This window comes from Benincasa hispida, chromosome 9 (assembly GCF_027475165.1).
Source record: "Benincasa hispida cultivar pf3 chromosome 9, pf3_genome.v1.1, whole genome shotgun sequence".
NCBI classification, from domain to species: Eukaryota; Viridiplantae; Streptophyta; class Magnoliopsida; order Cucurbitales; family Cucurbitaceae; genus Benincasa; species Benincasa hispida.
Window position 1 is genome coordinate 10,841,457 of NC_143486.1, and position 13,788 is coordinate 10,855,244.

Here is a 13,788-nt window from a genome sequence, read left to right on the forward strand (position 1 = left end):
GATTATGGAATTTGGATCCAACCCACAGGCTCATCTAAAGGCTAATTACAAGCACGCATGCCTAATTTTATTTCACTTGAGTGCTACTCAAGTTTGTGGGATGCTTGGGTTAGCTTTCAATTTATGAATTTAAGATATCAGATACTATAAGTTGATTTTTTTTTTTATAAAATATATTTTAGACGTAAATCATGAAGATTATCTCTCACGAGCATGGAATGTTATTATCTCGAGAAAAGTTCATGTCAATTAGACCTACTTTTATTTTTGATATTATCTAAAAAAAAAGCTCATGTCAATTAGACCCACTTTTGCTTTTGATTTAACTAACTATATTTGTAGATAATTTAATGTAGTCACTCACCGTCTAGCTAAGGGGTCTCTAAGAAGGGGTGGGCTCAATTTGATGTCAATTATTGTACTTTATTTAGCTAGATTCCCTTTTACTTCAATTTAATATATTTTATTTTTCTTTATATATATTATATATTTATTTGAGTAAAAATGAACAAAACGTTACACTTAATTCCTAGTGTTACTTCATTTTACGGTAAGAATTCTACATCAATACTGATTTTTTAAAATTTGTAATTGATAGTTTATCTATTGAAATGTTCATATTGACTCAATATTGAGATTTGAATTAATACATAATGTTTGGGTCATTTTGTATCAAGGATATAATTTATATTTAGAAATGACAAGATCAAGGAAAAGTGTGATTCAGACCGAAGGTGGCAACTAAAAACCGAAATGAACCTAAGAAAAGACGTTGGTGCAAGTCTGCCTTGATCCTGCCATATGTCTAATGGGGTATGCTTTACACATGTCCCGATCCAAAGTAACATTTTAGATCCAAGATATGGCCTAAGGGTGATGCTTGGACCAACCTAATCGGGTACACCCCTTGTTCCGATAGGTTATCTACTTATCCTAAAGTGACTCAGAAATCTTAGAAAATATTATAAGTCAATTTTTTCTATAAATACATCATTATTATTTCACATGAGGTAGCTTGAGTTATACTCTCAATCTCTCTAGCTTCCACACTTTTTCAATGTATCGAGCATCGAAGTAGACGTGGCAAACACCACATCAGTGTGCAAGTTTTCTCTTTTACAGGCTGCATACTTTTTCTTTTCAAACAAATACACTATTGGTATCATGTGAAGGTTAAGTGTATTTTTTTCTATCCAAAATTTGACATCAATACAACATAATAATAATAATAATAATAATAATAATAATAATTATTATTATTATTATTATTATTATTATTGTTAATGGAGATTTAAAGGTCAAATCAATAAAAAGAAATTCTAAAAATGAGTTTATGTACATTTATTGCCATTCATTTCTCCTAGCCGTTTAATAATTACATGTATATCTTTTCAATTGAATTATGAATTTAATTATGACTCAACAAAAGATAAAGTTGGCCCATTCATTCATTCATCAAATATTCCTTTTTTTTTATAAGAAAATAAAAAAATCATTTGAAATGATTAATTTAATGATTAATCACTAATTCAAATCTATACCATTAAAATTATTTTCAAGTAGTATATTCTTAACCATTCTATTCAGCTGGTTGTACAAAAGAAAAAGTTGGAATATAAAAATTTATTCTGGTGTGGAATCAAATATTCATTATTAAATATATAAGATTATCACTTATTCATCGCTGAATTTATTTGGTTGAATTATTTTGTTATATTCTTACATGTTTATTCTCCTATTTCTTTCCAATCTTATGTTCGTGATAATGATCAAGTGATAGTACATATTGTTTCTAATCCTATATCCACCCACAAACAAATTAGGTCATGTTTTATTTAAAACATTTGTAACATTAATGTCTATCCTAGCAAAAACATCCTTAAACAAGGGTCCTAGACACAAGTAAACAGTGAAAAAATATTTTGTTTTTTTGTTTTTTTATTTTTTAAGGTTAGAAATAATGTTTGTTGGTTTAGGCAAATATGGGTAAGGATGCAATTACTTTGGATTCCCACATTTATAAGCACATGGATGTTTTTCTTCCAATAATGGGTTTCCCTATTGAAGGATATTATAATATACATAAACACATTTTCTACTTTTTTTTTCCTTCTCTCTTTTATATCAGTTTAACTTGTGGACAAAATAAAGTGTCCTTTTTTTTTTTTTTTTCTCCAAATTATTCAATTATTAAAAATTGAAAATTGAAAAAAAAAAAATATAAAGAATAAAAATAAAAATGAGAGAAGAAAGGTTGAGTGGGAGCAGGTAGCCCACTGCGTATCTGTCAGTGTAGGAAGTTTGGGATTCTTGTTGGGTTTATTATTACTATTATTATTTTCTTTTTAGCTTCTGATTATCAACGTAAAATGCACTCAACCAATTTATTTTTATTTTTTCATTTTCTTCCTCTTTTTTCATACCTACGAATAGGGGTGAGTATGATAGACCGAAAAAACAAGTCGACCAATTTTAGAGGTCGATAGATTTCGATTTTAAAACAATTAAAAAAAATTAAAGAATAAAACGATCATCCCGACCGACTTTTACTCCTTGACGGTTTAGATCGATTTGAACATTTACTAAATTGACCATAATCGGTTCAGTGACAATTTGATTGGATACTCCGACCGATCAATACTACCTATAAGTTGATTAATTCAAAATTCAAATTTTTAAGAATTTAATATTTGTACTTGGATAAAGAAATAATGTGAAAATTACTTTTTTTTTTCTTTTAGTCTAGAGTTATTACAAATATGTGTATTTGATTTTGAGTTTTCAAAATGTTAATTTTTAGTTGTTTTTGAATTTTTAAGAATGGGTTAAAAAGTTGTAAAGTGATTATTTTATAATTTTATAATTATATGATATTGCAACTTAGAAAAATAATTTGGGATTAGATATATATTTTTTTTAAAAAATTAAAATGTCACATAATTATTTAAAATACTATGAAAACTTCTTCTGTGACTATTTAAACATATTCTAAAAGATTTGAGGACTAAAAAGTATCTTTTTTCTTGAAAAAAATAGTATATTTTAAAAATACTTGAACTAAATGCACATATTCTTCAAAATTTTGGGACTAAAAATGTAGGTCCCATTTAGTAACTATTTTGTTTTTCATTTTTATTTTTAAAAATTAAGCCTATGGATATTATTTTCACATCTAAATTTTGTCATCTTTTCATCAATATATATATATATTAAGTTTTTTTTGTTTTGAGAATTTGGCTAAGAATTCAACCAATTTACTTAAAAAGATACAAATAAGAAATATAGAAACGGGGTGTAGTTTTTTAAATAACAATAATACAATAGATTGAATGAGTGAAGGAAAATAGACAGCATTGTTTTAGATTTTATTTTCATATTTAAACTCTTCAAATTACTTATGTTAGTTCTCTAGTCATTTTAAAAAGAAATTATGTTAGTCTTAAACTTCCAAAATATCTAATTTAATATATGTTCTACTTAAATAATTTAATCATTACTATTATTTTATCACTTAATATTATCCACATAATATGATAATACTCAATATGCAGCTTTGTGTGGCTCAAGTATGTGCGATATCATGTTAATACATAATTAAAGTCATATTTTTCCTCTGTTAAACAATTACATAAAAAAAAAAAAAGAGAGACTAAAATAATTACTTTTAAAAAAATTTAAAGTTAAAATATCAAAATGGAATTTTTATAGGAGTTACCAATGAAATTTCACTTTTTTCATAATGATTTGCAATGACTTCAAATATACTTTTGAAAAAAAATTAAAAAGGAGAAAGAAAAAGTAAATTTCTTTTTGAACCTAAAAAAATGGCTTTTTGAAGGTATTATTTTGGACCATGGATTGTGATTTTAATAGACAATGATCACATGAGAATTGTGAGATGTCACAAGTAAAAGCAACATATTATCTCATTTCTCATCAACAGACATTAATGCCATTGTAGGTTCCACTTAATTATTATTTGCCCCAAAAATAAAGCTATATTACTAATTATAATTTGATTTTAATTTCTCAAAAAAAAAAAAAAAGGTAAAGTATTATTTATGTATCATTTTTCTTAATTTGTACCCATGATTAGCAAAATATTATGTATTTATTTATTTATAAAGTCCTATTTTTTAAAGGAAAAAAAGTAATGAACAAAGAGACATTGTTTTAATGAGAATTAGAGTATGTTTTTGTAATTATATTAAAACGATAGACAAATAGCATTTATTTACTATTTATTTTTTTGGAAATTTTCCAAAATAAAAAAATAAAAACAATTATTTACATAAAATAAAAAAATTTAATCATTTTAGATTTCTATTAGTTTCTATCATCGATAGACTTTTATCCACCTCTACTAGTGATAAACCTATATCAATTTCTATCATTGATAGATGCTGTTTTTTTACTATTTTTATAAATAATTTGATATTTTTTTTATCTGTGAGTTTTTTTTTTAAAATTTCTTCGAAATCATTAATAATTAAAACAATTTAAAAATGTAATAAGATCATGAACAATAAAAGATCTTACGCATAAGAAATAATGATGATGTTGATTTAAAAATAAAGGTGTTAACTTTATCCATTTTCAAGGCAAAATTAAAAGGGCAAATAGGAATACTAAATTTGATTAATAACGAATTCGAACTTTCCATAAGGTATAAAAAGAAAGAAAGAAAGAAAGAACAAAGCAATTTAAACCATTTTATTGAAATTTTCAAAATCATGGGGTGGCCCAATGAGCAGTAAAAGCAAATTAACCAATCAAATCTAATATTTTTTAATGTTAAATTACAAAAATACCCCTGCTACATTTTTTTTTCTTCGAAAGTTAGCAATTTTATCACAAACGTATCAAAATTATCATTAAAGTAAAAAATATATTCGAAAATTGAAGAAAGGTTAAAACTTGAAATAGTATTATGATGACCCAAAACAAAAATTAAGATTTGAACACTGTCACATCGGTTCCAAATTACAATTTTCACCTAAAAATCTGATTAATATTTTGAAATGTGGATAAAGTATGTGTTTTTATTTTTCAATTTTGCTGGAAAAAAGGGGAAAAAAAAAAAACTTAGCCCTGTCAAGTTTTGTCCACTCTCCACAACCCCACATATTTAGCAAGGTCCCTTCCTCCATGTCCATTTCAAAATTTTTACCCTTTTTCCACAACTGCTTGAAAGTTTTGAAACCTAAAAATATAAAGAAAAAAAAGTGCTTTCTTGGTTTGGCTGAAGCAGTTCTTTGTCTGTTGTGTGGACAGAGTGAAGAAGGGAAGAGAGTGTTCAAATGGGAGAGAGATTAGGAGGTTTTGCTATGAATCTTCTTGGTATTTTACTTCCCATGTGGGTTTTCTATCCCTTCTTCCCAATAATTGATGCCAGACCACTCCTTGCTGGGTTTTCAATTTCTAGTTCTACCACTGTTTTTGCTTCTCACACACAACCCATCTCTCTCATTGTTGCCAAAATGGAAGCTCAATCCCCAGGTTTTTCTCCTCTCCTCTTCTCTTCTGTTCTTCCCTTTGTTTCTGTGCTGCATGTTTCTTTGATTTCATCAATTTCCTCAGCTGTGTTTTGAAGGGATTTGAGTTTTGCTTTGTGTTCTGTTTGAAATTTGAAATTTGAAATGCTACTAACTAGAATGTTTCTCTCTTTATGTGGGGAAGGGGGTGGGGGTGGGGGGTGAAAATTACTTGTGTTATTCATGGGGCATAAGGTGAAAGGTCTATGAGTTTTCAATTTCAAAATGGGAACAAGAAGAAAAGGTCAAAAAATTATAGGACAGTTTATGTATATGGACAATATAGTGAAGAGATTTTTAACACTTTTTGTTTATTGCTGGTCCCTAATGTCTTTAAAATACTGCATTTTAATGTCCAATTGTTTGCCCCGTTTTGGTGTGTTGTGTTCATTGTAGCTTTATATTTGTGTTGTTCAAGCTCATTTTGTTAACATACAGGAGTTGCAGAGGTTAAAGTAGTTCACCACCAAGATTTGAACAAGAGAATTCTTATAGCATTGATTATTTCTTCCACTCTTCTTGGAGTTATACTGCTGTTCCTTTTGTGTTTTTGGATATATCGTCGAAAAACGTCGAACATTGATGATGGAAAATGTCAAAAGAATTTGGGTACTTTCCTTTCCTATTAGTTTGATTGAACTCTTTTGTTGCTTTCTAATCAGTATGAATGTACACCAACTTATAATCTTGTTTTCTCTTTGTCGATGATTCAAAGAGGCTTCGAAAGGGACGGCGCTAAATCCCATCATATCGAGATTTAACTCTTTGAGGTTGGCTAACTTTAAAGGTTCGGTTTCCACCATCGATTATAAACTGTTGGAAGCAGCAACTGATAACTTTAGCAAAAGCAATATTTTGGGTGAAGGCGGTACGGGACATGTTTACAAAGCTTGCTTCAATGATAAATTGCTGGCAGCTGTGAAGAGAATAGAAAATGGAGGACCGGACGCTGAAAGAGAATTCGAGGTTAATCGATCAAATGTCTATTACTTCCTTGCTTTTTGTGTTCATGTTTGTGAATTTCTTCTTGAAGTGCTTTATTTATAATTTGGCAGAATGAGGTGAACTGGTTGTGTAAAATACGACATCAAAATGTAATCAAACTCTTGGGGCACTGCATTCATGGCGAGACACGGTTCCTCGTTTATGAGATGATGCAAAATGGATCTTTGGAGTCTCAATTGCACGGTATGATTCTCTTTTCTTTCATTCCTTTTCTGGTGTGAATGAAAATATGACGTGTCAAGGGCCGAGAATTTTGAACACAATCGACTTATCATTCCACACTTATTGTTTCATCTCTTAGGACCATCTCATGGATCGGCTTTAACTTGGCATATCCGGATGAAGATTGCTGTTGATGTTGCAAGGTAAATCCATCATTCACTTTAGATTGCTCTTGCTCTTCTTTTTCTGTATCAACATTCAATGTAGAAGAATCACCACTGCTTACATTATCAGAGGTTTGGAATATCTTCATGAGCATCGAAATCCTCCTGTTGTTCATCGGGATCTGAAATCGTCGAATATCCTTCTAGATTCAGACTTTAATGCCAAGGTATGATCTTCACACAACCAGTTGAATTTCCCAATTTAGTTCGTAGCTAAAACTTTGAGAAGGTTTCTCACTCAATCAGTTTCCTTGCTTCAGCTCTCTGACTTTGGCCTTACTGTAAACTTGGGATCTCAAAATAAAAACATAAAGCTCTCGGGAACTTTAGGTTATGTCGCCCCAGAATACCTTTTAGACGGTATGCAAATCCTCTGAAATTTTGATGTTGCCACCATAAGAACTTGAAAGTTTGTTATTCGTTTTGAGTATCAATTTTCTGACATGAAAACCATGTCCATGGCCACTATTTTCCAGGTAAACTAACAGATAAAAGCGACGTCTATGCGTTTGGAGTCGTTCTTTTAGAGCTTCTGACCGGGAAAAAGCCCGTCGAGAAGATGGGACCTACTCAATCCCAATCTCTAGTTTCATGGGTATGTTATATTTTTCTTTCCCAACCAGTTTTTTTCTCGTATATCAATTGTAATCAGCTTCTTGATGAATCTCATCCAACCAAATGTAGGCAATCCCACAGCTCAGTGACAGATCAAAGCTACCAAAAATTGTCGATCCTGTTATAAGGGACACGATGGATTTGAAGCACTTATACCAAGTTTGTTCATTTCTTTATTCTTGTTCAATCTGTTGATGCTTTTTTCAAGCCATGCTTAGCCGCTACTAAATTCAAACAGGTTGCTGCTGTAGCTGTTTTATGTGTACAATCAGAACCGAGTTATCGACCATTAGTTACCGATGTTTTGCATTCTCTCATCCCTCTTGTACCTGTAGAGCTTGGAGGATCTCTAAGAATTACAGAACCTCTGCATCCAAAAGTGCCTTCATCAACCCGCTGAATGATCGGAGTAAACTGAATTCATTGCTTAGTTCAGTCACATAATACACGGGTCGAAAGAAAAAAGGTTCCATTTCGTGTCATCGAGATGCAGATTTTGGTGTTACAAGACAGTTTACTTTTTTTTTTTTTTTTTTCCCTTCTTCCCCCCCCCCCCTTTATTGCCATTTATGTAACTCTGTTTTATCTTGATCAGATGCTGTCTTTTGAAGATTTACAAATGAAAAATATGTTCTTGGGAGGCGGCAGCTACTCTTGCAATCTTTAGCAGCTGTAAGAAAAAAAAGGGGAAAAAAAAAGATTTTGTTTATGAGCTTCAACTTCAACTCCTCAAACTTGATAGACAAGCCTATATTTCACTACTTCATATGATATGAAGTTATTATTGTTCACCATTGCCAAGTAGAAAAGAAACAAAATAATAATGAAATTTCAATTTCAATTTCATGATCTATAGACTCAATGAATTTATGTGACAAATTTTAAATCAACATGTCTTCTAAATTTGTCAAATTGTTTCAATGTTTACTTTGAATTTTCAATTTTATCCAATTGTAACTTAGAAAAGTAATTACAATCTTAACCTCCAATTTGAAAGTGTTACCATTTTTATTCTCTAATGAGCTTTCATTTGAAGCTGGTTAAGAGTTTATTCAAGCATATAAAACATACATAGTTTATAAAATTGATAAACTTTTGTTAAATTCTCTCAAACTTGACAAAGTTCTTCGAGTGTTAATTTGTGTAAAACTTAATATTGTTGAAATTAGGTTGAATTTAATGAGTGAACAGGATAAATTAAATGGAAGATATAAATTAATACATTCAATTAAAACACCTTTTAAAAAAATTAAAAATTAGAAAAGAAGGTCCTATCAAGCGATGAACCTATGTCACTGCATTCAAAGTCTAGAGTGCTAAATACTAAACCATAGAATAAATTTGATTAAATTGAAAGTTTAAATGAAAATTAACGGAATATGACCAAGTCTAAAGGTATCTATTTATTTTTATTTTTTTGAGAAATTGAAAGTATGTACTTTTATGAAAGGGAAAAAGGGGAAAAATGATCGGCACTAAAAATGTTTTGGTGTCTTAGTATTCTTTCATTTTTACTGTGTCGTCTTTTCCTTTTACAGTGTCATCTTTTCAAATGGTACTTTATAGTAATTTCGCAATGATCGCAAAGCGAACTCTGTCTTAGGCTGAAGTTAATGGGCCTTTTACTAGTTGGCTAGACCCAAATTCAAAACACAAATGAGTTACGAGGGCATTGCAAATATAGCACACACTAAAGTATTGCTAAATATAGCACAACACAAAAAAAATTATAAATATTTTAAAATTTAAATCTAATTTTCAGAGGCTATCTGTGATAGATCATATTTGTATCACTAATAAGAGTTTATTGCATAGTCTATCACTAATAGACTTTATTATAATAGTTTTTTTTTTTTTAAATGTTACTATACACTTAATTACTATCCCTAAAATCAAACCATTAGAACCACCTAGTTATTAATAACATACGTACTCTTTGTCAAAAGAAAAAGAACCCACAATAGGTCAAAATTTAAATTTAGTCTATGAGTTTTCAAATTTCATAAAAATTATGGTTCTATTAAACCCAAAATTAAAAACGTAAAGTTTTATTAGATATAAAATTTAAATTCTCATCTAATAGATCAATTAAATTCGAAAATTTGTGATATTTCAAAGATCTATTACGAAAAAAAAAATGAAATTTAGAGATATATTAGATACATGGACTAAACTTGTAATTTAACCTAACAAATTAAAACTATTTATTTATGTATGTATATATGTGTATCTATATAAGTTGTAAAATTTTACTCTAAAATATTGCATATGTACAATAATTAACATGAATATTAGGTTAATATATGAATCTAATTAAGTTAAAATGAGTATAACTATATTGACATATGAACGTATCAGTGACCACGAGATATGTGGTTCAAATCTCCTCTCCTTATTTTGTACTAAAAAAAACAATTGATTAATTTATATGAATAAAAATTACAACGTTCAATGAAGGTATTAGAAACATTTTCCAGTAGTTGATAGTTGTCATCCCACTTTCATAACTATAACTTTATATTGAAAAATTAAAATTTTAAAAGTTTGATTATTAGATTAAAATTATATTCATATCAGGTACAACAAATTATATTAGAATATATAAAATTCAAATTCAAATCTTCATTTTCTTGATACGTGAAAATTTAATCTTAAAAAAGAAAAAATTAACTTATAAATTTCAAGGTGTATTTTTAACTTTTTCGAGTATTTAATTTTGAAAATTAACAACTTTATAAAAAATTGAAGTGTTTGAACTTTTGAAACACTTGCAAAATTTATTTTAATAAAAAAAGATTAAATAAAAATGACTTTTTAGAAAAACATTTTTTTCTCTAATTAATCCAAACAATACCATCAATTAATTGAAATCTCTTTACACCTTGTTTGGTACCTTTTATAAGGAAAACAAATAAAACAAAGATTATTTTGAATTTCTTATTAGAGGCATTTGGACACAAACTATCCTAAGACTACAATAACCACCCCTTACTATAATAAATATTATTTTGTAGTTTCTAATTAGCTACAATCATTATTATTTCAAAACTTATATTTGCTACGGTAGTTAATATTTGCTACACTTTTTACTATTGTACATTCATCATTTTTTTTTATTCTTGGCTACAGTGTTTACTATTTTTTTCTCAGACTAAAATAGTTTACATCTCAAATATGTATTAAAAAATAGAGATGTCCATGGGACGGGGCGGAGCCGGGATGCCATTCCCCATCCTCATCTCCGCTCCCTATTTCATTCCCTATCCCGTGAAATTTTCCATGGGGATCGGGTTCCCCGCGGAATTTTTTCCCTTATTTTTTTTTTTAAAAATCCAATTAATTTAAATCACTAATGTGAGTAAAATTTAATTAAATAATTAACTTTATTACTAAATTGTTTATTATGGTTAGTTTTATATGACATTTTGAATTTAAAGATAAATTACTCAAAGTTTGCCCTAAAAAAACTAATTAACTTTTTTAGTAGAAAGAAATAAATATAAATCAAATTATTCAAATATATAATCTAAATTTAAATATTCAATTTAAACATATTTATTTCCTTTCTAATAAATAATCAAATTTGAAATTTAAATGTAATATTTATATAATAATAATAATAATAATAATAATAATAATAATAATAATAATAATATAACATTAGATAACTATACTAAATAAACATATAGAAGCTAATCGAGGCGGTGATAGGGGATAGGGCGGGGGCAGATATTCCCCGCCCTCATCCTCCTTTAGCTCATGGGGAATTTTTTCCTCCACTCCCTGCCTAATCGGAGAATCTTTGTCCCTGTAGGAAGACATCTCTACTAAAAAATAAGTAAGCGTAATTCCTCTTAGACAATAAAATATGTAGACATGAGGAGAAACGTATTCGCTAGTTATATCATTTGCGCCTGAATTTCAAGACGTTCTTTAACACATACTATTATAACCGAATCTAAAATAATCTATCTTTCAAATACAAACTATTATAACCCAACTATAGTAATCTAGAACTACAATAACCACTCCTTATCCCAAACGTCCTTTATAATTTAAAAATGCACAGGTAAGCAACCAAAAAATGGAAGTATATAGTAAGAAATTATAGGTTCAAAGTCATCCCTATGAAAACTTTTTAAACATGTGTGGATTGTGTATATTCAAGAGAAGAATTACAATTTCAAATTTTAATGATTGAACCATACTCACATAGGTAATACAAATCAACTAACTTCTACTCCACAAACTATATTATATTTGTCCTAAGAACATTCATTTGTGTTATTTATGGCAGTTGTTGGATTTATATTTATTCTCAAGTTGCACACAATTAGGCTCAAACTTTTTATATACATATTAAGAAAGGTATAAACTTCTCAAGCACAATATACCAAAAGCTTCACTTCACAATAGTTTTCTATTCTTTTCACAAACAAAAGCAATATATAGACCAATTCCTAGGAATATTAAATTATAGGGTAGGATAAGGTAGGGGCAAGTTTAGGGGTTATACTAATTTGGCTAAATATATGCTTCCATTTCTCCATCTTTAATAAATATTGCATTCATCATTGAACCCTATAATTCTTAAGCTACAATTCTCTTACCTTGACTTGTACATTATTCTTGATAAATTTTGGTATTTTCTATATATATTTTTAGGGTTTTATTTCATTTTTATCTTTATACTTTCAAAATGTATAATTAATCTTTTATTTTTAACTTTAGTTCATTTCAATTTGTTTCTAAGGTATATGTTTTGACTAATTCATATACTCTTAAAAAATGACTATTTTGATCTTTATTTGCAAAATTGAAACAACATTCTATAAACAACAAATTTGTTATGTCAAGAAAATGATTGGAGTCGAGCATTGTGTAGAGATTGTGATAAAAAAATGAAGAACGAAAATCTATATTTAAAGATATTATTGGAGCAGGAAACTCACATGTGTTTGTCATCATTGTGGCCCTTCATGGCTTGTCTATCGGCCCACTTCTCTAATTTGATCTCTTTCTCTTAATCGACCTACATGAGAGTGCACTAGTATAGTGTTGACCTGACGACTCTGATGCTTAAATTACTACAAGGAGTACATAACTCTACTAAACATAGAGATCAATAAAGTTGGAGGAGTTTACTTCTTCTCCTTGGGGGTTGTCGAATGTAACTATTAATAATGCACTTCTTCTGACACTTGTTTGTGGGTTGTGTAATGCTGACAATGTAAAGAAGATTACTATTACTATCTTAAAGGTTGTAGAGTGCTAGGCCGAGCACAACTAGGTTATTTCCTTCGATTCGGTTTGGTAATCTTGAAACTTGAAGTTCTAACTTTTCTTCTTACGATCCGTGTTTCCATATGTCATCTCTCAATTTCTTTGGACTTGGACTCGTTCATGATTTTTAGATCTTGTATGAGACAATCTTCAACACCCATATAAAAAGACAAAAAAAAGGGTAATAAACATTGAAAATACCCAAATGAAAGTAGGTATTTAAAGAACCTACATTTAATTTATAGATATTTTTTAAGAGAGAAAGATTTGGATTGTGTCTATGGAGAACATGTGGATCCCAAAGGGGAAGAAGGGTAAAAGCCATGTGCTTGTGGTGGCTATGTATATTTGGATAACATGGGAGCCCATGTGAAGGTATGGCTAAGGGAGAAGGAACTAACTCCTTAAAAACACTTCTTTCTTTCTACATCACATTTTTATTCTCATTTTTCATTATATATATATATATATATATTATTTTTTATACATACTTATAAAGCACAGAAGTAGATAAGACAAAATATTTTCAAATGACTCCTTTCTCCAAACAGTATGAAAAAGCCACTTGCTTTTAGATTCATGAATATTTGAAGAACATTTGGACCCTATTGGATAACAATGGATCATTTTAATTTTTTTTGTCCTTTTATTAAAAAAAAAAACTTAGCTAAATACCAAAAAAAAAAACAAAAAGAAGAGTAGGTTAGTATTCTTTAAAATAAAAGTAAATTTTAAAGGAAAATTGACAATTATTTTAAATGACAAAACTATTGTAAATATTTTTAAATATAGCAAAATGTCACTTTTTATTAGTAGTAGATAGTGATAGATATTAATAGACATCTATCAATATTAGTGATAAATACTGATAGATGTCTATCATTATCTATCACTGTAGACAATGATATTTTACTATATTTATAAATAAGTTGGTTCGTTTTCTTATATTTGAAAATAGTGAGAAA

The 13,788-nt window shown here is 28.7% G+C and overlaps 1 protein-coding gene across 2 annotated transcripts; it reads left to right on the plus strand.

Annotated features, from left to right (window-relative positions):
- The first annotated feature begins 5,038 nt into the window (after positions 1 to 5,038).
- Positions 5,039 to 8,386, plus strand: LOC120085274 (putative receptor-like protein kinase At1g80640). Of its 2 annotated transcripts, XR_005483858.2 has the most exons (11): positions 5,039 to 5,499; positions 5,973 to 6,143; positions 6,250 to 6,500; positions 6,590 to 6,722; positions 6,841 to 6,904; positions 6,996 to 7,092; positions 7,186 to 7,285; positions 7,402 to 7,520; positions 7,610 to 7,699; positions 7,779 to 8,006; positions 8,136 to 8,386. XR_005483858.2 is itself a non-coding variant. In XM_039041184.2 (10 exons), exons 1-10 carry the CDS (start codon positions 5,301 to 5,303, stop codon positions 7,938 to 7,940), a joined length of 1,386 nt encoding a protein of 461 aa, XP_038897112.1. In that variant the 5' UTR covers positions 5,039 to 5,300; the 3' UTR covers positions 7,941 to 8,187. The 2 variants fall into 2 exon arrangements, 1 of the variants encoding a protein (XP_038897112.1); XM_039041184.2 differs by having other exon boundaries at positions 7,779 to 8,187.
- The last annotated feature ends 5,402 nt before the right edge of the window (positions 8,387 to 13,788 follow it).

What these genes read in the sequence shown, in the direction of transcription:
- LOC120085274 (XM_039041184.2), top strand. Translation starts at nt 5,301, where the DNA reads ATGGGAGAGAGATTAGGAGGTTTTGCTATGAATCTTCTTGGTATTTTA. An exon ending in ACGCTGAAAGAGAATTCGAG is followed by an intron (nt 6,501 to 6,589) that starts GTTAATCGATCA and finishes ATAATTTGGCAG; the next exon opens with AATGAGGTGAACTGGTTGTG. An exon ending in ATTTGAAGCACTTATACCAA is followed by an intron (nt 7,700 to 7,778) that starts GTTTGTTCATTT and finishes AAATTCAAACAG; the next exon opens with GTTGCTGCTGTAGCTGTTTT.